Genomic DNA, 26,868 nt, shown 5'->3' with positions numbered 1-26,868 from the left:
GTAGTGTTTGTTTTTACTGTGTGTATTATTACATTATTTCTGTGGGTTTATCATGTTGTTGTGAGTATGTGTCAGTATGTGTTTATCTCTGCGTGTGTTTAGGTGTGGGGGTGTGGGTTCATGTGTGCATGTGCGTTCACTTCAGTCTGCGTGTGTTTGTGTGTGTTTGTTGATCTAAGTGTTTGTCTGTTTGCTTTTATCTCAGCCTGTGCTTGCTGTTTATTTGTCTGCATGTGTATATTTGTGTGTTCATCCATGTATGTGTGGGTGTGTGTGTGCGCGTGGTCTTGTGTGTGTTTCTTACCTATGAGAGCGTGGTATGTATGTGTGTGTGTGTGTGTGTGTGTGTGTGTGTGTGTGTGTGTGTGTGCGTGCGTGCGTGCGTGCGTTTGGCGTGCGTGCGTGCGTGTGTGCGTGTGTGTGTGTGTGAGGCCTACATTTGAGTGTCCTGGGTCTGGTCTGGCTCCGACACCAGCTGCTGGGGTATCTCTAATTATAGCAGGCTCCCAGGGTTGGGTTCAGGGTAGAGTTACACCCCCACTTACAGTTCACATACACACGTATACATCGCAAACATTCAGGAAGAAAACAATCAACACTTACTCCAAAGTGTTTAAAACATCAACTTCCCCGATTTTTAATAATGTTTCCCTTTGCGTTTGACATCCAGTAACTGAAACCCAAGGAATATGTCGAGGGCTCCATGGGTGCAGTACCGCCATGGTTAACTTCAGAGCGTAAAGCCCGGATATCTGATTCGACACACAGTCCTCACAGGCTGTCTCTATCACATGGACGGTAGCGGCTGACCCAGGTGAACTCCTTAACGCTGCTCCAAATACCTTTTGACCGGACACATATTTGACCTTCCTCTACATCTGTTGTCTAGTCTCCCTCTCTCTCTCTCTCTCTCTCTCTCTCTCTCTCTCTCTCTCTCTCTCTCTCTCTCTCTCTCTCTCTCTTCCCTCTTTTCCCCCTCTCTGACTCTCTATTTTTGAATCACAGAGGAGGCAGGGTGGTAGAGTGAGTTTCATTGATTCTTCCTCTCTCTCTCTCTCTCTCTCTCTTCCTCTCTCTCTCTCTCTCTCTCTCTCTCTCTCTCTCTCTCTCGCTCTCTCTCTCTCTCTTTCTCGCTCTCTCTCTCTTGCTCTCTCTGTCTACATGCTTTCCCTCTCTGTTTCTTTCTCTCTGTTTCTTTCTTTTACTCTATGCCTCAGTCTTCCAAACTCATGATTTATTGGTGCATGGACCGTTTAAACTATGACTTTTGGATTTTGGAGACTACAAAGTCAAACTTGAAAAACAACATTGCGTAACTTTTTCTATAACTTTCTTTCCATACAACCACTGCCAGCCTTTTCCTTTGCTGTGGCGAATGGTGAGCCAACACTTGGAGATACACTTGTTTCTATGGTAACACGTGGTTTCCGGCAACTCTAAAGGTCGCTCGTTAATTTGAAATTTGAACGACCTCAACATAGTAAGTATCCAATTGAATCGTGTCGAGAACTAAACGATGAAGTGAGAAAAAGTTTGTTATCATAGATGAAATACATGTATTTCTGATTCAAAAAACAGCATTACTCCAAGTGAATGTGATTAGAGATTATGGTATAATGTGTTTATGTCATATATTTATGTGATTGTTTAGCAATTGTGTATATATTTCACAGAGACAGTCTATGACATTCCTTACATGTAAATATCCTCCTTGCACACCTTACTACCTTTAAACAAGCTTGGTTCAAATCAACATTGCCATTTAAGCCAGGCACAAACACAAGTAAACGCATAATGTGCAATGTTTTACCAAATAGTGTCTAGCTGCTTTGTGACCCAATGAAGCATAACAACAAAGCAGCTAGCGTTGATGTTCATCTCAGACCATTATCTGAGTTAAATCTTTCAAATAATCCAAATTGTCGTAAAGATTTGCTGATTGTCTGCTATGCTCTCTAAATACACCACCGTGTGCGCTAACATTAGCATGGGCTGCCGTCGTGAACAGGCCTAAATAAAGACAGAGGGCTCTCGGCCGGTCGAGCTAACAATCTAGCAAAGAGCTAATTTGGCCGGTTATCACGGGTTCGCCGCTAACAAGGAGACGTGTGTAATGACTCATTCTGTCAAGATGGTGGTTTTGTATTCCCTGTTATGGACAGTCATTGACCACCAGTGTGTTGAAGCCGTGTTATTTGAGCACAGTGCTGATAGGTAGAGGAACACAGAGGTATAAATTGGTGTCCTGGTGTCTGTTGGCATTTCTGGCGCATTAGTTTGAGAGAACTTACCCATGATGCAACAGGATGGGGACAACAGGTGGGTTAGGTCATTTGTTTTTGAACGTAGGACACACACACACACACACACACACACACACACACACACACACACACATACACACACACACACACAAAAAGATGAGTCGACACATAATTGAACCCACGCATAGACACATACTTAGACGCACACACACACGCACGCACGCACGCACGCACGCGCGCGCGCACGCACACACACACACACACACACACACACACACACACACACACACACACACACACACACACACACACACACACACACACACACAGGAAGACACATAGGAACAGAGAGATGGATTAACACCACATTCACATCTGCCAAGTAAATTAAAACAAATAAATTGCTGATACCATGATCCACAAAAAAGCTTTGACTTTATGTGCCCCCCAAATAAATTTAAACCCATGAATTTGTGCCTAGGGTAAGATTTTTGACTGAGGCGAACATAAGATAATTTATCTATTGCTAGTACCGTGCTCATTTAGGATATCTTAATTCGTTGAACACAAATAGAGGTGAGTAGAGGATGGTAAGCAGCTGGTATGTGTTTAGGCTGCTCGGTAGGCGGCAGACATCAGGGCTGGAACCCACAACCTTTCCAACTTTAGCGACTACACCTTCCTGGCTGACATCTTAAAGGATAATCTTGACAATGTTGACCATTTGACGACAATCTTGAAACGAGGCCAGCTCAGTGTTACTGTTGCCATGGGACTGATACCTTTTTCCCGCCGGCTCCTCTGGTATGTGTGCCCCTGTTAGCCGTGCTGTAGAACACTAATTGTATGTTTTAACCTTTTGTCGCACGCTCAGTCGACTGGATGCTGCTGCAGGAAGATCAATAGACACACAGCCGCGCACACGTGCACCAACATGCAAACACACACACACACACACACACACACACACACACACACACACACACACACACACACACACACACACACACACACACACACACACACACACACACACACACAGCTTTATGTCAGATCGACTATATGGTTTGTTAACAAAAGCTACCCGGTGAGGTCAGTGGGGGAGCAGCTATGAAATCAAACACATCATTTCTTCTAAAGTCAAATGTCGACCTGCCATAGATATGACTTAACCTGTCACACTGGCTGCATGTACTGTATAGATTCTACCTACCTACCTACCTACCTAGATAGATAGATAGATAGATAGATAGATAGATAGATAGATAGATAGATAGATAGATAGATAGATAGATAGATAGATAGATAGATAGAGAGAGAGAGAGAGAGAGAGAGAGAGAGAGAGAGAGAGAGAGAGAGAGAGAGAGAGAGAGAGAGAGAGAGAGATAGTTAGATAGATATATGGAGAGATCAATTTATAGATATTATACAGATAGATGATAGACATAAGATAGATATATGTAGAGATAGAAAGATAGCTAAATACAGGGATAATTTATAGAAAGAGAGACAGATAAATAGATAGAGTAACATATAGATTGATTGATAGATAGATAACTGAGGCTCGGTTATCTTCCTGTAACCAAGACTCAGTTATCTTCTGTTAACTGCGACTCCTCACAATGAACAGCACAATCACAGACTGTCAAACGACAGAACACATGCACAAATGCACCCACACACACGTGCGGTGCCAGCAGCAAGGCTCCTTGACACGGCTCATCTTTAAATATTGCCATCTCACCCACTAATCAGCTCTGTGAAATGCCATGCCTTGATTGTATAATGGCGTGAGAAAAGTCGGTGTCATCATCTCAATCTGTTTGGGATTACAGCGCCTTGATTTGTCGCGCGCGGTAGCGGACCTAACGTGTGCTTCGTGAGTAATCACGACTAAGACAACAATCACTCTGGCACGCACCATTGCATTACATTAGAATTGATGCGTTAGTTCGGACTCGTGGTTTTCTGAAGAGGGAACCAGAGGGCAGGAACTGCAGTTCTTAATGCAGGGGGTGGGAAGGCTACTGGCAGATATAATGGACTCTGCCGTCTTTATCAAGAGTTTGTTGTAGCAGACTCTTCTACTGAGTGCCAATCATTCTGCTCATTAGTTTCATCACCCCTATTCATTTTTTTTCTAGGCAGTAAGTGTTATCCCAATGGTTATGACTCAAGGCAATTTTTTGATGCCGTTTTTTTAAGCTAGTGCATGTTGTTGAGTATATGAGTGTTATAATGAGTGATGTTGTAGGCCTAAATTAAGTGCACCACCCAAACCTTGGCAGAGCCCCAGACATCCATATTTCCGCCTTCTGCATTTGCGTTACGTCGTGACGTCGAAGTACCTCCGAAAGGGAACTCCGACACCACGAAAAGGGTGCAAACCGCTACAAAAAACACAACAATATCCCTAGGGACAGATACGTTAATACGTAGATAATATACTGATCTTCTGCTCTGTTTTGTGCGATGTGCTGAATATTTGACGATCACAGAAAAATACGAAACCGATGTATTCTATGTGTCTCCAACATGTCTCCTTCTCTTTCAGCCCTACAATTAACCAATGAGCGGTCAGACCAGTAACGGGGGCGTTGGCCTCTCCCCTCCCCGGTCTAACCAGCGAACGCTAATGAACGACTTCATGGTGACCTTTAGTTCTCCCGTGGCGTGGGTGCTGGTGGTGGCGCTCGTCATCACCTGGTCAGGAGTGGCCATAGTTGTCTTCGACCTGCTGGATTACAAGACGCTGGCAGGTAACGAGCAGAACCCATGGTCTCACCACGCTCATCCCTTCTATAATGGCCTGACCTTTATAGAGATGTGTAAATACTCAAATTCTCATTCAACCCATGTTTGCACTTCACTCCACTGTGAGACGAGTCTACAGTACTGTGTTTATGAGAGTTATTATGCCATAAATTCACTTTCATGTCCCTCACTTTTCACCATGACATACTTTCATCCACAACTCATCATATGGATTTGTGTTGATTACCCAACAGGCATTTTTGAAGCAACAAGTCTTCAAAAGTGGACACGTTCATAAAAAATAATTATATATACAGCATACATGTATATGTATCTATTTTATATTTTACCCATCCAAATCCACTTTGTTATACATTGATTGACGAAGCAATTCAGTCAATGTTTTTACGGCTATTGATAAATACAGGGGCTGTGCAAGGCTCTGAAGTCTTGTGCCTCGCGGTGTTTCGAAGTTTAGCTTTCAAATTTAATCCCCAATGTTCGGCTCCTGCCAGTCCAGTACGTTTCTAATGGAAAATTCCACAATGGCATTTTCTTTTCATGTTGTTAACTTGTGATTCATTTATACAGATCATTCAATATACAGAACCAAACTATTACTGAAGGCGTGGATTTATTTTAGATTTAAGTCGTTTAGGCAGTGGATAAATAGTAGATAAACTAGGCAGTAGATAAACTAGATAACAAAGCTCTTACAAAACTCTCAATTAGTGAAACGTACCCTTCATTTGAAATTAAATTATGACAGGCCATGAGCTTGACACAAGGCCGAACAGAAAATATCATGTGATTATCAAGAGCGGATAAAACAACAAAGACTTTTCTAATGACTACCGTGATATTTACAGCTTTGCTGTGAACAGGTAGAAAACATTGGTCCCCAATGTCTCATATGGGTATATTTAACCTTGACATAGTATCGTTAATGCTAAATAGTTACTTCATTTCAAGATGACAGCGTATCTCTCCTGCCCTTAACGTTTAAATAATCAAGCAGAAGGCCGACAATATACCACAGACTGGAGGACAAAGGTAGACAGCTTAAGTTACACATTTAAAGGACTTTGATCTCCATAAAGTTTTCGTGTATTCAAAATACAATTATTATTCTAGTTATTATTGTATATTGGGGGATCATGCCCAACACTACTTCCATCACTACTACACAACACCATGCATTCCATCTATCCTACGGAGATGGAATCCTGCAACATCCAAACTCTCATCTCTAATCACTCCCTCTCTCACTCCCTCCTCCAACCAACGTTCCCTGTCCTCCATCCCTCCACCAATCACATCCTTCTCATCCTCATGATGTCAATCACCCACCGTTGCCATGCCGATGCCATCCCATCAAAAGAGCTCACATCATACTGTGACGACCCCGTGTGTTTATATCCTGGTAAAAACAACAACAAACCAACCAATGCTAACTTGTTGAGTGTGCTGCTGACTTGGGCTGTGATTAATTAATGATTTGCTATGTGTGTGGTGTGTGGTGTGTTTATTTGTGGGCACTAACATCTGCCAATTAGACTTTTTTTTGGAGTCCAAAGTTTCTCCTAATCTCTTCCTTCTGGACCACAACAAAATAGGGGTCAGCACAGCTAACACGTCACGGTCAAATGAATATGAACATTGCAGAACACAAAACGAAACAAGAATATGAAATACAAAAATGATGTCATCCTGACTACACTGACACTGACTGTAGGCGTTTATACAACTGTTTGTTGTGAAAAATACATAAAAACGCTATTAGTTTGGAGAATATAGATGTGTCAGAGCAAGGAAATGTGCCCTAACCATCTTTGGAAAGAGATTTCCATACAATTTTGGATATTTGCAAAGAGAATGAATAATTGAATAAATGAAAACAGCATTTTGTCATCACCACCAGCGAAAACTGCCACATTGCATCGCATATTCTCTCACAATGATATTTTGCCACAGCAGCGTACGTGACAGAAAGTAAATGATGACATTTGGAAACGGAGCGAGGAAGATTAGAAACACTCCCTGGTGTTTAGGGAAATAGCTGGGTGGGGCTTTAGCATTATAGAGGCAGGGTGATCCATGCACACTTGAAAGGGAGAAGGAGGGAGATACAAGAGATAGATGGTCAGAGAATCCGAGCGCGTGGCTCGAGAAGAAAATGCATCATTTTAGGTTTATTTCAATCCAATAGACTTGTAAAGGCAATGATACGAAATTCAGAGAGTTGTTACTTCTGTAATAGGGACATGGTGTTACAGTAAAACTTGATATTGGAAACAAACGCAGTAGTGTGATTAAATAATTGTAGATTTGATTATTTGATTAGGTTTTTGCAGAAGTGACACCATCTGTGTGTGTGTGTGTGTGTGTTTGTTTGTATGTTTGTGTGTCTGTCTGCGTGTGTGTGTGTGTGTCTGTCTGTCTGTGTGCGTGTCTGTGTGCGTGTCTGTGTGCGTGTCTGTGTGTGTGTGTGTGTGTGTGTGTGTGTGTGTGTGTGTGTGTGTGTGTGTGTGTGTGTGTGTGTGTGTGTGTGTGCGCGTGCCTGCGTACATGGGTGTTTATGCCAATGTAGGGTTTAAATGAGGGCGAGGGAAAACATATCTTTATATTATTGGTGAAAATGCTCCGCTTGTCAGTGTTGACAGGTTAACATTTTTGCAAACACGTTGGCGTTGTAGAAGTGAAAATCCATATTTTTCACACAAACAGTGTGACAGGTAAAAAGTCCATCTGAATGCATTTTTAGTGAGATACAACAAACGAATGCTAAGGTGTGGAAACACTGCGGAATGGCTGACGATTTAAATTCAACAATCATGAGAACCAAGCACACGGAATTCTGTCAGTAAACACAAGTATGAAACAAAGACGATTTTGTACCTCAGTTTGTGTTATCAAACGATGGGTTACCCTGCCTGAGTCAGATACATTTCCTAGCCCACCTGGTTTTCTTTTGTCCCCGGCTTGAATTATGGAGGGATTCAACCCAGGGGTTAGGCGATCAACAGAGATAAGCAGGGGTTGAGGCCGCAGAGAGTTTGAGAGAGAGGAGAGCAAAATGAAGGAAAGACGGGAGGCTAAAGGTGGAATAAATAGCCGGGCTTGAAAGAGTGTGAGAATGAGGAGTGAGGCGGGAAAAGGTTACGTGGAGGAATACAATTCCCACAATGAAAGTGTTGACATCAGTGGAATATACATTCAGAGTCTGTGTGTGAGAGACAGATAGTAACAAGGAGGAGGGGGAGAAAGAGGGGAAGAGAGAGAGACAAAGGGTGAGAGAGACACAAACAAAGAGCGAGAGCGGTAGAGAGACATCACAGAGAGAGAGAGAGAGAGAGAGAGAGAGAGTAGACACACAAACAGTGAAAGAGGAGAGAGAGAGAGAGAGAGAGAGAGAGAGAGAGAGAGAGAGAGAGAGAGAGAGAGAGAGAGAGAGAGAGAGAGAGAATGAGAGAGGGGGGAGGGAAACTGAGAGAGACACAAACACTGAGTGAGAGAGAGAGAGAGAGAGAGAGAGAGAGAGAGAGAGAGAGAGAGAGAGAGAGAGAGAGAGAGAGAAAGAGAGAGAGAGAGAGAAAAAAAGAGAGAGAGACAATCAAAGAGAGAGCGAGAGCAACAGAGAGAGGGAAAATGATCCTGCTACTATTCTATTCTTGGTATTGGTGACACCATCTGGAGTGCCAATCACATAAATGTCAGTGCATTAATCAGCTGTTTGTGAGGGGGATGTATTATGGAAGTCCTTCACACCCTGGGCTACTGATAGACAGACACTGTCTCCGAGCGGCCCTCTCTCTCTCCCTCCTCTCTCTCTCTCTACACCTGGGAGACCAAACGGGAATATGCAAATGTGTGAGAATGAAAGGAGATATGGAGCGAAATCACTTCCATCCAATTCTCAAAGCACCAGGAAAAAAAACAGAACGAGGTTAGCTCTGGTTGATCAGCAGAGAGGTACTAGAAGGTTTTACGTTTCGCTCTGTGGACATCTCCTTCATGTCCCAGAGAAATAATTGAGCTAAAATTGATGTCACATTTGCAGAGCTTTAAGTGGGTGACATCGCAATCAGCACTGGATGGGGTTGCACACATCACGGCAAATATTTGTGTGTGGGAGTGTGCGTCAGGGTGCGTCGTTGGTGTGTATATATATATGTAAATGACAGCTAATATTCGACTAATCTACAAATACCGATGGTGTTTCATCCCGGATGGGTTTTTGCCTGGAGCCTGGTTTTGGCCTGAGGTTTCTCTAATACGGCATTGCCTGCTTCATCGTCTGGAGTTAAGATACTAACTCTAAGGATCTGTTAAAGGTGTCATATTATACCACCAGGTGTGAGTGTGATTAGCCATTACATGCCGTTTTGAAAATCTGCCTCTTCTCACTTAACAAGTGGGCATGTGTGCTGGATAGATCAGTCTACAAGCCTACCCAGTCGACTGTAGCAAATGTTGCTTATCTATCCTTGATACATCTAGGTATGTGATATCAGAAGAGGCAGATTTTCAAAACGGCTTGTAACGGCTAATCACACTCACACCTGGTGGGATAATATGTCACCTTTAACCTTTTTACTGTTTTTTATGTGATTTGGCATTTTGTTCTGCATTTCTTTTACCCAGCGATTCTGCAGCTCTTTCTCTCCCACACTGGGTTTCCCTCTGCATGTGTGTTTCTTCTTACTGTTGTTTCCTCTCTCCACTTCCCCGTTAATTGGGTTTTTCAACTTAGACTTCTGCGCAGTGTTTATCTTTCCGTTTGTACTCTTCCTAATCCCTCCATCAATGCTGTTGCTCAAAAGCTGTTGTGATGTTGAGTCCTCTCTCTCCCACTCTCCCCCTCTCTCTCTCTCTCTCTCTCTCTCTCTCTCTCTCTCTCTCTCTCTCTCTCTCTCTCTCTCTCTCTCTCTCTCTCTCTCTCTCTCTCTCTCTCTCTCTCTCTCTCTCTCTCTCTCTCTCTCTCAGGTCTGTCCCCTGCGCCCTCCGTGGTCAGAAAGGCTTTGAAGACAAGAGGCAAGCGGACGAATATACAAACTACACAACTCAAACAAATGGGTTTGATCTCTCGACACTTATACTGCAGTGGTTTCATTTGGTTTTCTGTGTCTTGAACATTTCTTCTTCCAATTGTTTCTTTCAATGGTTTTATTCCGAAAAACAAGAATTATGTGATGCCCAACCCCCACCTGCTCTTGAGAGACATGCTTCAAAATACACACAAACACACACGCTCACACACACACACACACACACACACATAAACACAGGCACACACACACATAAACACAGGCACACACGCACGCACACACACACACAGGGATACACACACGCACACATACACTAAGACCTTTGCTCCCTCTTCCTGTTCGTGGTCTCAGGTGCCATTCGTGCCGGAAAGTCAATGGCTGCCCGAGCTGCTGCTGAAGCTGTCGCTGAGGAGGAGACCAGTTGGTTGGGGCTCGCGTTCTCGTTCGCAGCCAACCTCGTGGCCCCTGAGGAGGAGGAAGGTATTCACCAGCTAACCGAATCCATCACACGTAAGAGCAGCCCCCGCCCCATCCATTACCAGGGATTGTAGGGCTTGTACATCAGAATGCATCATGGGGATTTTTTTTTTTTTTGGTGGGAGACCTACTCATGACTCGACACAACTCATTTTGAGAGGACTCAAGAGAGTTGTCGTAGTCGTGTAGTATTGTAAAATTGTAATTGAAAGTAAATGTTCCGTAATGAAAACGTTGTTTTGGCCACGTCTCCAATGAGAAACACAGTGGCAGTTTTTAAGCCCAACGATTTCTTTAATGATTTCACAATTAATGACACAATTACCAGAAAAACATTAGTACCTACATAATAACTAACATTCAAATGCTCCCCTCCATCCAAAATGGAGGCGGTCATTACAAGTAGACATTGCGATGTACAAGCCCTATAAGCATTTAACTGTAATATGGTGTTGCTGAAAATAATTGAACATGAGTTGTTCATCCACCTCCTCAAGTCCAATCGATCCCAATGGTTAAAAAATAATAATCTCATTCAAATTCAATGTTTCGTGAACATCATGCTTATCAGGCTGATGAAGATGTTGATGATGAGGCTTACGATTGTGATGAAGAAGATGAGAAGGTTGATTATGAGGGTGATGATGAGGATTGATGAGGACGACACTATCGATCAAGATATAAGATCAAGTTCCGTTATTATTACTCTGTCTGCCAGTATAATGGAGGGAAAACTATTTAATATTTGTGAACCCCTTCTTACCTTCCGAAGAATCCCAGTCCTGAGCTAACTAGCAAAAGAGCGGACCACGCATCGTCATATAGTGAACAAGGTGCTGCTATTCAATGCCTCAGATAATACAGCATGTAGATTGAAAACAGAACCACCAACATGATTCATTCCTGTAACCTCCAATAACGATCAAAGCTGGTAACACGGTCCAAGGACATGTGTGCGCAACATTGTCTCCCAGTTAAAGGTTCCACTGAGAGGTCTCAGGGACGCGATGTCAAAACAAAGCCTTGAGAAGCAACATTTTGACATTGTCTGTCTTCTGTAGCTTTCCACTCCGAGGAGTTCTGAAGGTGGGAGGAACGCAGACGGCAGAGAGAATAAAAGAGTGCGCAGAGTCGGAAGAGGCGAAAGACGAGGTGGAGGAAGATGAAAGAGGCGAAGACAACAGTATGTTTGATTTGTAAACAATGAAACAGGCGGGAAAAGGTGGCACACGTCAGCGTGGTTTCAAATGATGCAATCGTTCCTGTTTCACGCTCGTGAAAAATAAAACAAAAACCCGAAAATGTCCCTTATCATTTCTACTCATTATATGTTTCCCAGCGTTGCCTTTAATCTCTCTAAACCTTTAGCCAAATCTTCCCTGCATGGTGTAATGCATTCCGTAGCGGGCTGCAGTGTAACTGAAGTGTGGCTGGCTTTAATGATGGGGTTCATCTCAACAAGCTTTTCAAACACCTCAGATCATCCCGGCGACCGGGAAATGGGAGCATTTGTATCACTGGAACCAAACAGTGAATAAAATGGCAAGCACATATTCCGGAGGAGCCATTAATAAGTCAGCCTCCTAGGAACTCTTGTTTTTAATGAAATAATCACAGACTGATGGTTATTAACCTGCTGCCCGGTAGGCTAATGAACGCTAATGGTGTTCTAATGAATATATTTGCCATACATTGAACATCTTTGTCAAGATAATATCATCGATATCATCACATCTCTGTCATAATAGTGCTGAAACAATATTGTATCTAACACCGCTATAAGCTATTAATATTCTCCTATGTAACACAGTCTGGGATAGTTGGCAGTCCTTTTAAACAACGCATTGTCTAATTAGCGTTTGGAAAGCTGTTAGCTGATATATTACGAAATGAAATAACTTCTTCAGTTTTCATATCACTGCTCCCATTAGTGAATTACTCGATCATAAAAATTGACCTAAAAGGGAATAATTTATCCTTTGAATTTGCAAGAATTATGCAGATGAATTATTACAAATTGTAATAATTGAATTAAGTATTTTATGAAGCCAATGAGCCAAGTTAATGGATTGTTGTTATTGCCTGGTAAATTCAAAGGAGTGCTTTTTTTTTCATTTTTGTTGCTCCTTTTGGTGAAAAACTTATATTTTTGTGAAAAAGCTGAACATCAAGCAGCATATTTAAAATAGAAGCCCGGAATGCTCCTATTTCAGCCCTGTCGCCTTAATCTTTCACAGTACCAATACCTGAGAAAGATGCTGACACAAATATTGAAGTGTGTCCTTAATAGAATGATACATGAAGACCAATACACAAACACACACACATACACACACACTCACACACACACAATCATCACACCTGCTGCTAGATTCCCAGCGATACACCATGAATAATGAATTTTAGTTTTCCCCGGCTTACGGCAAAAGCTTTTAGACATAATTTGTTGCTTTAATTTATTTACACAACCTGGCAACCGTGGCCCTCAGGCGAACGGCTTAAAGATAACCGATCTTTGCAGGGCTGCAGGGGATACTGACGAAGGGGCACCAGGATTTATGGAGAAATATCGACGAGGGGGCCATGAGTACTAACGTGCATATGAGCCAAGCAAAAAATGACATTGGATGCATGTTAACACAATCATAAAATACACATATACCGCATTAATTATCCTGGTGGTGCATTTCATAATTACACAGTGTGTATATGTCAGTGTCATAATAATGATCTTAATCATCAATCTTCATAATAATAATCAAAATACTCATGATACTTTGAATTTAAGCCGCTGCTCGAGGTACACAAAGACACTTGACATAAACGTCGGACAAACATATACCAAATAAATATAGATCTATAGTTCATAAGAAGGAGCATGTGACTCTGCATCTATATCATAGATATAGAGTGATGTGGAGACGTGTGCGGGAAGAAGACATGTTGGAGTGTTTAATATTGATTTACTTTGCATTGGGTGGGGCTCGGGGGGGGGGACGGGGGGGGGGGGACTCCACATAGAGCAACTAATGTGGCAAACCACTGAGGAGTGGCTGTGAATGGGGTTATTGGAACATACTTAGGCAGAAGGAGCCATCAGAGGCTGTGCATGAGGAGTTAAGAGTACCTGGTTTCCGTTTCAACGCGTTTCTCTGTCTGCGTATATATCGAAGACGACGAATCCAGACCGATAAAAGGCTGACTGAGCGATCTAAACCCATTAGCTCACGCGGGCAAACCCTTGCAGACAACTAAACGGCGATAGTAATAAAAAAACGATAGTAATATACGCTACTGAATAAAGTGGTTGAAATTTGTTTTTTGTTTTATGACTGCCAATTGAGTACGCTCACTTCACTTCAGCCGTTTCCATACCTCTAAAGAAACTATTTCTTATCTTAAAAGTGCATCTGCTGATGAGAAATAATTGACTTGGAAAGATGGGCTATATCGCAGCTTAGCCCGCTAGGACATAATGCTATTACACGGCAACACATCAGCGGCTTCGAGCAAGACGTATGATTCTCCCAGAGCGGTGACCTTGTCTCCCGATCTGATATACATATATTATTTAGATCTCATCAATGTTTTACATGCCGCTGTTGATTGCTATCTCCCTGTTGCTTCCTCCACTCTCTGTCTGTCTTCTCTTCTCCCTGACTCCCTTTCTTCCCTCCCTCTTCCCTCACGTGCTCTTTACTCCATCTTTCAGCCATGCCATTGTTTCGTTCCGTTTGTTTCTTCTTTGTCATGAAAAAGTTTGTATTTTGAGTCGCAGAGTTTGTTGTACAGCCCTGATTGGGATGAATGCACACCTTGCACGTACTCTGCCATTGATTCGAACAATAGCCCTATAGTTGTTTTAATCAACACCACAAAGAGGAATGAGAAGTGGGAGTCAGACTCCCAGAATTAATTATTAATCCAAATATAAACCAAAATGTAGCAGTACCCCACTGCCATACTCCCCCCTAGATCGCTTTTGCTGGTCTCCTCTGACACCAAGAAACAGATTGATGATAGTTAGCATAACCCTTACCGTAACCGGACTTGGTCACCCCATCTGCCTCTAAAGTGAGCACCATTCACCAGCCCCAGAGTCAAATCAGTCTGACTTGACTGAGGCCAGATGGGGCTGCTTTAACCCGCCATCAACCCCACACACTCCACACACAACAAAAGTATTTGGGCCCTATTAAAGGAAAAAGCCAGCTTTTAGCATTAGCCTCCACTGCGGTATCTGTGATGCATGTCGTGCATGTTGAAGTCAAACCGCGGTTGTCCTTTGAGAAGAGGTCACTATAATAAGATGATTTAAACACTGCAGTTGAAGGCCGTGTGGGAAAATAGAAGAGAAAAAAAGAACACATAAAAGTAGCCGGCCGTTCTTCAGCCCAGTTAGTGTGACACGAGAAGGCTTAGGCCTGTGGCTGCCATGCCTTCGCGGCTATGCGTTCGGAGCAGTGTGGCCGGCCCCGACTTGAATGATAAAACGGGAAGCGGCGAGGTCAAAACCAGAAACAACGGCTCGTCTGTCTGCCGCGTGGAACTGCTGGAAGGGCAAAGAAGTCGGGAGAAAAGTTTGTGTGTACAGCACAACACGCGTGCACGCACACACACGCAGACACAAGCAGACACGCATATGCAAACACACACAAACACACACTTGCACACACACACACACACACACACACACACACACACACACACACAAGCAGACACAAGCACACACGCATATGCAAACACACACAAACACACACTTGCACACACACACACACACAGACACATAAACACACACTCACACTTTGACGACGATGTCACCCTAACGTTTCTATTGGTCCGTGAGGCAGCCACGGCAGACCTCGCTGTCTGTGAAGTGAACTTCCTGGCGTCAGGTGCTTAAGGCTTTCGGGGTTGCCAGGTTTTGGGGTCTCTGCCCACAACCCCCACGCTGGGAGATGGAGGCAGCAGCAGCTGCTGAGGGGTCATCGAGGTCCGTCTGGTGGAGCATGTGGTCCGGGTTGCCAAGTTGGGAGAGGGTTGGGTCAGCCCCCGCGATTTTAAAAGGAACGAGAAAAGTGACCATTTGCGTGTGTGTGTGTGTATGTATGTGCATATGTGTGTGTGTGTGTGTGTGTGTGTGTGTGTGTGTGTGTGTGTGTGTGTGTGTGTGTGTGTGTGTGTGTGTGTGTGTGTATGCATGCATGCCTTTTAGTATATGTGTCAGTTTGTGTGTGAGTGCATGTGTGTATGTGTGAGTGTTTGTGTGTGTGTGTATGCATGCCTTTTAGTATGTGTGTCTGTCTGTTTGTGTGTGTGTGTGTGTGTGTGTGTGTGTGTGTGTGTGTGTGTGTGTGTGTGTGTGTGTGTGTGTGTGTGTGTGTGCTTGCATGCATGTGTGTCTTATTCTATTGCATTGTGTCTTCACTTGACCCTGATCCACACACTGTGTATATTTTACATCAACAGATTAAGTTCAAAGTCATGATTTTCTTTGTTGAACCAATCACATTGCATTTCAACCAGAAGAGGGGCAAAGGCCCATGTATATTCATACAACACAGGACCAGATACCAGGCATAGAAAGAGTTAGAGATTTATGTGTTCTTGAATGAGATTGAAGTTCATACAGATTTTCCCAACATTTGTCTTCTTTGGCAGCTTGCATTTGAGTAATAAAAAAGATGTCAAGACAAACGTTGTGAGGGCAGAAACTGAGAACAAATTGATCCACATCCCTCGCTCTGTGTTGATCTATTGCCTCCTCAATCACCTCTACGAGAGAATCTGTTACATTTTGAATATATTTGGAAGATGGCAAACTTTTATTGCCGTACTGAGTCAACTTTATTTATGAACCCCACCTAAACACAGTCAAGAATAGAGGTTGGGCAGTATTTTCTTGATACAAGTATTAATGATAGCAGATAACAATAATTAATAATATCATAAGCGTTATTATTATTATTATAATTATGATTTGTGTTATTATATGAACAATTTGATCCATGCAGTATTGATGGAACTGGTTCATATTCAGTCTGCCAACATGTGGTACCATTGTCTGTGGGAAGGAGGGCCTTTTTAAGGTGTCTGCTGGTGTTGAGTCTCCTGTGGGGCAGCTGCGATTGGGCTGAAACTGAACAACCGGCGTCTCAACGGCTGGCTTATTTGATACCTTAAAGGTGCTTTAGGTACGGTTCCCAGAATCGCAAAGACAGAGCAAAGAGCAGAAGAGAGCGAAAGATCTTGAAACTGAACAACCGATAAAATAGCTCTCTGTCTCCCTGTCTGCTCCCTCCACACTTCAATGGAAGTGTGGGGGTTCACTGCTAACAGTGAACCCCCCTTCTGGAAGCACAATTATGAACTGTGAAGCAAGCAACTTGTCTGACTGTGGGTAGGACAGGCAAACGCCAATTTATACACATCTTGGCGTATCCCTTTCAGCGACAAGCCGACCAAGGCCGTGGTTACCAGTGTTTTCAGAACAGCTGGGGGAGGTTGTTACGCACGACGTGATGCTTTTGTAAAACAGTTACCCCAAAAAACACCTACTTTAGACTGCCAAGTAATATTCCCCAAAATAAACACAGACATAAACATAAAATGTGATTATTTAATGAAAACCAATCATCTTTCTTCCTCCATTCAATCTAGTTCCTCGAGACGGCAAACCGTTGCCCACCATCACAGGCGAGCATACTGGTTAATCTGACCACCTTGATTAGCCCGACTTTACTTTGAACCAATCAAAATCAAGGAGCAGGACCATCCGTTTTATAAAACACAATATATAAAACCAATATGCTCTTGCACATGGCAATGATACAAGCCAACTGCCGAAAGAAACTGAGTGAGAACAACAGCACCGAACAAGACTCCCCAACACATTGGACCAGGACGTCTGGAGGACAGCAGAGCGGACGGCATCACCCACTCATGTAAAGACATGCTTGCGTCGTTTGCCCGCATTACACATTCAGTTTGAACAGTATTTCATTCCACTCAGCGTTTCCACCGAAAAATAAACCATGTGTAAATACGATATCAGCCTTTTCCAGCCCAAATCCATGCTGCTCATAAGCCTTTTCAGAAGTGCGTGTCAGAGAGGCCCTGCTTTAAGCTCCTTCACCAACACAGAGGACTTGAAGTTACGCTGCTGGTGCCTGCGGCCCGGCTGCATTCTTTCATTCATTGTTAATACATTTTCAAGAAATAAAAGAGATGAAATTGGTCGTATTATTAAATTCCTTTTCACTTTTTTTTTCATACAAATATGCATATTGCCTCCCCCACTCTTTATTTGTGAATGTTAGATATGCTGTCGCGTCGTGCCAACCTGTGGATGCCATGGTTTGTCAGCCCCACAGAAAAACGTAATCTGTTTCTCCATGCTTCTGGTGCGATCAAAGGGATCCCTTTTCCCCCCTGACTGTCAAACGCAGAAGTACAGACACAACAACAACCGATGCAAAGGTAATAATGATAAAGGGTGCAAATGAGTGCCTGTATTGATATCAGTTAATGATGCTGATGTGTGGCACATTGATTGTGTGACTGCTTCGCATTTTTTGGCATATGTGTCAGACACACACAAAGAACTGTGTGACACGCACAAATGAGCAGGCACACTCCACAAAGACACTGACATAATCTACATACTCAGAGGATAACCAACACGGGCCTAAACTAATTGACAGGGATTAGCTGCATGCTTACAGCCATTTGAGTATCACCTCAGCCCTTGTACGAAAGCAGGTGCTTTCTTGTGCCTGACTCAAGGATGACGACTGGTAGGCAGTGGACATTGGGAATCAAACCCAGTAACTTTGGGCTGGGAGTTAAAGACCCTGTCACACTTTGCAACCCTACCCTACATTTTCACCCATCTGGTGCAGCTGTCTCATGAAACACTTACACACACACACACACGCGCGCGCACACGCACACACACACACACGCACACACACACACAGAAAGTTAGTTCTAGTTATTTTTCTTACACACACAAACATGCTCAAAAAGCACAAATCAATGCACAGAGAAGCTTCACAGCGGAAGCCGTCAGCCAGAGCAGAAATGGGAGCGATAGAAAAAATCTTCAGGAATCTCTGGGGCATTAAAGAACAAGTTTCTCCTTTCTGAAGCTCAGTAGGCTGCATTTGAACTGATAAAGAAAGACCAAGCAAACATTCCACTGATGTTGATATTTTTGCGTTTCAATAAAAAATGTTACTCTCTAGATGCTATTCTATGGGCGCATGATTGCCAAGTACTCAACCAGTACAATTTCATACATTTTCCAAAGGGTATTACACAATTTACAAGTGCTTCTTCATTGCAAGGGGCATTGCCTCATCCTCATCCTCATCGTCATCCGCTTATCCGGGGTCGGGTCGCGGGGGGAGCAGCTCAAGCAAGGGGCCCCAGACTTCCCTTTCCCGGGCCACATTGACCAGCTCTGACGGGGGGATCCCGAGGCGTTCCCAGGCCAGTGTTGAGATATAATCTCTCCACCTAGTCCTGGGTCTTCCCCGAGGTCTCCTCCCCACTGGACGTGCCTGAAACACCTCCCAAGGAAGGCGCCCAGTGGGCATCCTTACCAGATGCCCGAACCACCTCAGCTGACTCCTTTCTAAGTAAAGGAGCAGCGGCTCTAATCCGAGTTCCTCACGGATGGCTGAGCTTCTCACCCTATCCCTAAGGGAGACGCCAGCCACCCTTCTGAGAAAACTCATCTCGGCCGCTTGTACCCGCGATCTCGTCCTTTCGGTCATCACCCAGCCCTCATGACCATAGGTGAGGATAGGAACGAAGATCGACCGGTAGATCGAGAGCTTTGCCTTGCGGCTCAGCTCTCTTTTCGTTACAACGGTGCGGTAAAGCGAACGCAATACCGCCCCCGCTGCTCCGATTCTCCGGCCAATCTCACGCTCCATAGTACCCTCACTCGCGAACAAGACCCCGAGGTACTTGAACTCCTTCACCTGGGCTAAGGACTCATTTCCTACCCGGAGTAAGCAATCCACCGGTTTCCTGCTAAGAGTCATGGCCTCAGATTTAGCGGTGCTGATCCTCATCCCAGCCGCTTCACACTCGGCCGCCAGCCGATCCAGTGAGTGCTGAAGGTCACAGGCCGATGATCCAATGAGGACCACATCATCTGCAAAAAGCAGTGACGAGATCCTCAGACCACCGAACTGCAACCCCTCCCCACCACGACTACGCCTCGATATCCTGTCCATGTATATCACAAACAGGATTGGTGACAAGGCGCAGCCCTGGCGGAGACCAGCACCCACTGAGAACGAAACTGACTGGCTGCCGAGAACACGAACACAGCTCTCGCTTTGGGAGTACAAAGATTGGATGGCCCTGAGGATAGACCCCCTTACCCCATACTCCCGCAGCACCTCCCACAGTTTCTCCCGGGGGACCCGGTCATACGCCTTCTCCAGATCCACAAAACACATGTAGACCGGATGGGCATACTCCCAGGCCCCCTCCAGGATCCTTGCGAGAGTGAAGAGCTGGTCCGTAGTTCCACGTCCGGGGCGAAAACCGCATTGTTCCTCTTCAATCTGAGGTTCGACGATCGGCCGAACCCTCCTTTCCAGCACCTTGGAGTAGACTTTACCAGGGAGGCTGAGAAGTGTGATACCCCGGTAATTGGCACACACTCTCTGGTCCCCCTTTTTGAACAGGGGAACCACCACCCCGGTTTGCCACTCCTTTGGCACTGTACCCGACTCCCACGCGATGTTGAATAGGCGTGTCAACCATGACAGCCCCTCAACACCCAGAGCCTTTAGCATTTCTGGCTGGATCTCATCAATCCCTGGGGCTTTGCCACTGCGGAGATGTTTGACTACCTCAGTGACCTCCACCAGGGAAATTGACGACGAAACACCATCAACCTCGAGCTCTGCCTCCAACATAGAGGGCGTGTTATTCGGATTCAGGAGTTCCTCAAAGTGTTCCTTCCAACGTCCGACGACCTCCTCAGTTGAGGTCAACAGAGTCCCATCCTTACTGTACACAGCTTGGATGGTTCCCCGTTTCCCCCTCCTGAGGTGCCGGATAGTCTTCCAGAAACACTTTGGTGCCGACCGAAAGTCCTTCTCCATGGCCTCTCCGAACTTCTCCCACACCCGCTGCTTAGCCTCCGACACGGCAGCCGCTGCAGCCCTTCGAGCCTGTCGGTACCCTGCAACCGAGTCAGGAGTCCTCCAGGATATCATATCCCGGAAGGCCTCCTTCTTCAGTCGGACGGCTTCCCTGACCACCGGTGTCCACCACGGTGTCCGAGGGTTACCGCCCCTTGAGGAGCCTAAGACCCTGAGGCCACAGCTAGCCACCGCAGCTTCAGCAATGGAGGCTTTGAACACCGCCCACTCCGGCTCAATGCCCCCAACCTCCACAGGAATGCCAGAAAAGCTCCGCCGGAGGTGTGAGTTGAAGATACCTAGGACGGGGGCCTCCTCCAGACGTTCCCAGTTCACCCGCACTACTCGTTTGGGCTTACCAGGTCTATCCGGAAATTTCCCCCATTCCCTGATCCAACTCACAACCAGATGGTGGTCGGTTGACAGTTCCGCCCCTCTCTTTACCCGAGTGTCCAAAACATGCGGCCTCAGGTCAGATGACACGATCACGAAATCGATCATCGATCTTCGGCCTAGGGTACTCTGGTACCAGGTACACTTATGAGCACCCTTATGTTCGAACATGGTGTTTGTTATGGATAATCCATGAAACACCTCCCAAGGCGTATTATCAAGAGTATTCTATGTATTCAATGTGTCAGCAACTACCTTTTTAGACCGTCGTGAGACAGGTTAGTTTTACCCTACTGATGATGTGTGTGTGTGGGGCATTGCATTTTATCTAATATCGCTGAAAAATACTAGAAAAACAAGATGGGTCTTTTCAAGGCTTCCATGGGTTCATTTTGACCCAGATATCACATCATTTATTTTCATCTTTTCCTCGTTTAGGGAGCGGCTCGTCCCTTGTCGGGACGTTGGTCCGGGTGTAAATCTTTCAGTCTGTTTGTTCAGACCTCTAGTCACACCCGGAGGGGGGGGTCTTCGGCCCCTTCACGTCCCTCATGCCTTAGTTAAGGTCCATCGGCAGGGCGCCACGCCTCCCTGTCTCACTGCCCAAGCACTTTGTCAACAGAAGGAGCCAGAGCAGAAGCTTCCCATTCCCCTGCTGTCACCTACTTCCTGTTCTGCTTGTAGCATGTACTCACAAACTCAGGGAATAGAGCTCACACCAGCCAGCACACCTCTTATGCCGTCACGACTTCAAACAAAGCACTGGGCCTTTGGGCAATTGGCAGTTCCTACAGACTAGTTTGCTCTGTCAAGTCATCGTTGTTGATTTTCTCTCTCTCTCTCTCTCTCTCTCTCTCTCTCTCTCTCTCTCTCTCTCTCTCTCTCTCTCTCTCTCTCCCTCTCTCTCTCTCTCTCTCCCTCTCTCTCTCTCTCTCTCTCTCTCTCGCTCTCTCTCTCTTTCCCTCTCTCTCCCCCATATGGAAGGACGAATTGTCACTGTTTTTGTGACAGTAGGGACTCTTTGAGTTCATCATCTATTGAAACAACCTACAGTCCTCCCCTGCCATCCATCACAATCAATTGACTTTCCCAGTGGTGAAGACGCCAGGTTCAGTCAGTGGAAGAACAGAGAGATTATTACTTGTTACCCGTGGAAATGTACAGTGACTTCAGTGATTAAGGAGCAGGTTGAGAAATCTTTCTCACTATGGCTGATTAATGTTTACATTTAAGACTTTGGGGAACGAATCGTGACCTTTTAGCTGGGATTTGAACACATAACCCACAAAACTATCCTCCCCATAGTTAATTTAATGGTAAAAAGGTTTAAAGGTCTTGTAAGAGCTATTATTTTATTCTGATTTGTAAAGAATAAAAAAATAAAAGGCATACCCATTTGACCGCTATTAGTAAATGAAGTGCGCTGTGAGAATACATGTTTCGAGACGACTGGGCCTGCCCTTGTGCGAGACAATTTCGATTTTGGACTGCCTCTGGCACATTTCTGACCAATCAGGTCACCTGAAATGAAAAACCACCTGTCTATCCCTAATCTCACCGGGATAACAAAAAAAAACCGTTACTTTCTGTTTACATTTTCATTGACATTTACATTTAGGGAATATAGCAGACGCTATGTCAATCACATGATGGTCGCTATGAAAGCGTGAAAGGACAGATACCTGCGTGTGCTGCACCCGGAGGGGGCTTTTCACACGAAGAGGATGCAGGCTGAGAAATGCTGTGCACTGCATAACCGAGAGTGTGAATTACTCACTTGGTACATTGTCTTTGTAAATGCATTATCAAAACAAAAAGAAGTGATTCCGAGACCGAGAAAATGAATGTAGGACGTCGCCTCACAGAGGGTCCTCCTTGTGTTTGATATTGGCACTGCGGAGCTGAAGGGGAGCCTTGGAAAAGGAAGGAGGATAAAAGGCCACATAAATCCTGTGTTTGAGAGAAAAAGCTCTTAAAAACGACTGTGGCTTAACATCTCCTTTTGTTTCGTTCTTTTGTTGTTTGTAAGCTGTACAGCCGTTTGAACAAGTACTGACTTGAAGTCACAAATTGGAAGGTAAACGTTGTGGCATTTCTATTCATCCTTATTCAATTAATTATTCCAACCCCACCTGTAGCCATACTCTCTATTCTGATACACATAACCCTGATACAGATAACTATATCTTTCAATAAAACAAACTAATACAATTAAACATATGCATGTGAACCTGTCTACCTCATCACTTATATGCTAAAAATACACATATGCAACTATATGCTTTTCTAACTGAAAAATAATTACTAATCATCACATCATCCTTAACTATAGTCTACTCTACACCATATGAAGTTAGCTGAGTGAACTGCTGTTTCTTTTACACTTACAATCACTGCAACCTTAATAACATTATAGGACTACCTGCGGGAATGAGTTACATTCTGAGTCACATGTTTTAATTTTCTCTGATGTCCCAGATTTTCACCAGGCATTGCGAGAAAGTGTCAGATTCCGTTTAACAAAAAACGTGTCACATTAATTCTGACAAATGAAAGCAATCTCGTTTTCTAATAAACCTGTCATATTTGCATCCGGTGACTGAGACTCACCATCGCTTTTGTTCCTGTTGCGACCTTTGGATTTATGAATACGTAATAACACAGGGCTTTGGCTGTGTCCAACTGGCAAATGCATAGACATGTTTTTCAATTTGTTTCATTTTTTGTGTCTGTTTGTGTGTTTGATTGTGTTTTGTGTTTGTGTGTGTGTGTTTGTGTGTGTATGTGTGTGTGTGTGTGTGTGTGTGTGTGTGTGTGTGTGTGTGTGTGTGTGTGTGTGTGTGTGTGTGTGTGTGTGTGTGTGTGTGTGTGTTATTGAGTGTAAGTGTGTGTTTGTGTACGTGTTTGAGAATAACATCTATCAGTGTGTCTAAATAGGCCTGCGTTACGTATCGATAGAAACCAGGAGCCGCATAACATTGAATGCTGTGTACAAGCCAGCCAATGCAGATTGTAACTTATTAAATTCCAGAGCAGCATATCATCATCCTAGTACCCGTTTTGGATTGATACATTTCACATTCAAATCCGCCAAATGTCAGCATGTGCTTCAGGACATTTGTACAGGCAGGAACACCATGAGACTTCACATTGGAAAAGGTTTCTTCGTCAATTTATTTTTGAGAATGCAAAGGCTGAGGTTTTATAAACGAACCACATACTAAAACCCCAACGAAAAAGAGAGTAGGGAGATCATACATACACTGTAGATTATCACAATTAATATATGAATGTATTATTAAAGCTAACTTGTATAGAAATAGACAATGAGGTGTCACAATGGCCTTGTACCTCGGAGCGCATCAGTGGATTTCTTGTTGAAATCCATCACCACTCACCCAGAGAGGATTCCCAGGACATCATCGCAATGATATCACAGCGGGGTTTGGCCAGAATAAGTGATATCTCCCTACTCTGTGCATGCATGTGATCTTGCATGTGTCTCACTGACCTCAACAGTGGTTCCAGGATAAATGTCATCGTCAGATTCGAGAACAAAACGCTTTCCGATGATATCTTTGCTCCCCCACTTGATTTCAACTGTCGTTTTCGCATGCTGCTCTTCGGTGGTGTCAGAAATGATGGGCTGAACATCAGATGAATGCTTAATGTGTTACACGTTCACTCAAGAATCGCCTGAGTTGTGTCTCCACAGCCTCCCCATCAATGTAGAACACCTGCATAGAAGTATGGGTCGGCTTAGCTCAGGAGGTAGAGCAGTTGTCTTGTAACTGAAAGGCTAGTTCGATCCGAGTGTTTATGTGTCCCTGAGCAAGACACTTATCCCCAACTGCTCCTGACGAGCTGGCTGTCGCCTTGCATGGTTGACTCAGCCATCGGTGTGTCAATGTGTGTATCAACCGATGTAAGTCGCTAAAAGCGTCTGCTAAATGCCCTAATTGTAATTGTATGGGCATTCACTATACATAGGCCTACGTCATACAATTGCTCGGCATTTTCCTTCACTGATTTTGTTGATGCGCCTACAAAGACCCATGGCTGGCTACACTTAGATACAAGCCATGTCGCCCAAAGAGACCTGCATCTCACGCACGCACACACACACACACACACACACACACACACACACACACACACACACACACACACACACACACACACACACACACACACACACACACACACACACACACACACACACACACACACACACACACACACACACACACACACACACACACACACACACACACACACACACACACACTTATTGGTTATACAACACTGGCCCCCGGTGGCAGCTTGCGTGACCTACGTCATGAAGATAAACTAAATCCACCTTCATACATCTTCATGTTGTTAATATAGGCCTATACGTCAAGCATTTATTGTTCACATTCAGTTGCGAGGTAGAAGCTATAAAAGCGACGCTGAAAACAACCTAGCATAAAATAAGTAATTAGTAATTATATAGATATATGAATCAGAAAAGTGAATTTAATACTTGACTGCTGCAAGCAGCGCTCCACTATTGGTATTCTTAGGCTTTCATTAGTTCTTTATTATTCTCTGCAAATATCAGATCGCTCGAAACAAGTATAAGAAAATTAGCCAATCAGACCACGAGATAAAAAAGTAAAAATAAATGAGCCAATCAGATCGCTGGAAATATGATTGGTCTGCCTGCAGCCTGTAGTGTAGGACATCCAAATCCACATCCAACTGCTACGACACTCTTTCCCGTCCACTTGCGAAGCGTGGTTTGAATCCCTGGGCGTGGGAAAGTTTAAATCTCTTCTCGACTACTTCGCTAAAATGACTACGCTAGCCGCAGAAGAGGACCAAAGGACAAGAAGTATTACGCAGGCAAGTCACACAAATGACTTGTTTGTGAAATGTGTTTTTGATGGGTACTTAACTGCTCATACTGAGCCACGTGATGTCAAGTACCTATTAAAGAATATCCAGGAGATCGTTTAATGTCGCCCCCCTATTCGAGTACCGCAGATATGAGTCGCGCATGCGCGGACACCAATGTTATTGGTCCACCGTACAATTACTTCCGGGTCAAATAAATGTTTTGGTTATTTAACTTACGTTTTCATATCGAAGATAACTCAACGTAATATGTCAAATAGTTGGCTAGATCAGATGTGAATATAATAATAACAAAATACCACCCAAACCATATATTTTCTGAAAGCATAGATCCAACATGGATTTTGACAAGTCCCACCCTCATCATTGTTAGTATACCTGCATCCTGTGTTCAGATTTCTTTTATGAGTGCATAGTTAAGAACTTAATAACTCATTTACTTTTACGGACATACAATTAAAAAAAAAATTGCAATACAAAATAAACGTATTAATGTGAATATTAGGCTAGATACGTTTTCTCCTGTAGTATCTTGACATAGAATGTATAGGATATTAGTGGATAAAGCCAAATAGATGAAGTTGCCCGAGGGATATCACCAGGCACCCTTCTGAACCTTGAGTAGCTACCCCAAATCTATAACTTTAGCGAGAAAAAAATTCTTCAAATTTCTTTTTCAGTCCACCGGCTCCTGGACAATCTATAGTCATCTATAGTTGTGTTGAGTTTGTTTTCCTCTTTCCTTTAATATGTGACATATTATCTGATGTATCTGTCATTTTGGTCTCAATAAAATTAGGTTAATGTGATTTGTTTGGATTCACAGCATCCATCACACTTTAAGGACAATCCCGACCCTGAACC

General features: G+C 44.0%; 1 protein-coding gene across 7 annotated transcripts; it reads left to right on the top strand.

Annotated features, from left to right (window-relative positions):
* Positions 1 to 557: 557 nt before the first annotated feature.
* Positions 558 to 11,847, top strand: LOC115534505 (triadin). 7 transcript variants are annotated; one of them, XM_030345521.1, is made up of 7 exons: positions 558 to 814; positions 1,355 to 1,480; positions 4,819 to 5,023; positions 6,400 to 6,441; positions 10,005 to 10,052; positions 10,418 to 10,576; positions 11,605 to 11,847. In XM_030345521.1, exons 3-7 carry the CDS (start codon positions 4,834 to 4,836, stop codon positions 11,625 to 11,627), a joined length of 462 nt encoding a protein of 153 aa, XP_030201381.1. In that variant the 5' UTR covers positions 558 to 814; positions 1,355 to 1,480; positions 4,819 to 4,833; the 3' UTR covers positions 11,628 to 11,847. The 7 variants fall into 7 exon arrangements, with proteins under 7 accessions (XP_030201381.1, XP_030201380.1, XP_030201386.1 ...); XM_030345520.1 differs by lacking the exon at positions 558 to 814 and adding an exon at positions 943 to 1,023; XM_030345522.1 differs by lacking the exon at positions 558 to 814 and having other exon boundaries at positions 1,121 to 1,378.
* Positions 11,848 to 26,868: the final 15,021 nt, after the last annotated feature.

The sequence above is a fragment of the Gadus morhua genome, chromosome 21 (genome assembly GCF_902167405.1).
Source record: "Gadus morhua chromosome 21, gadMor3.0, whole genome shotgun sequence".
In the NCBI taxonomy this organism is placed as follows: domain Eukaryota; kingdom Metazoa; phylum Chordata; class Actinopteri; order Gadiformes; family Gadidae; genus Gadus; species Gadus morhua.
The sequence above is the reverse complement of the archived record's forward strand: the minus strand, read 5'-3'. Positions and strand labels throughout refer to the sequence as shown.

Bases quoted from the DNA above. Each gene is read 5' to 3' on its own strand.
- LOC115534505 (XM_030345521.1), top strand. From the start codon at position 4,834: ATGAGCGGTCAGACCAGTAACGGGGGCGTTGGCCTCTCCCCTCCCCGG. The intron at 5,024-6,399 runs GTAACGAGCAGA...TCCCATCAAAAG, and splicing joins GGATTACAAGACGCTGGCAG to AGCTCACATCATACTGTGAC. The intron at 10,577-11,604 runs GTAAGAGCAGCC...TGTCTTCTGTAG, and splicing joins GCTAACCGAATCCATCACAC to CTTTCCACTCCGAGGAGTTC.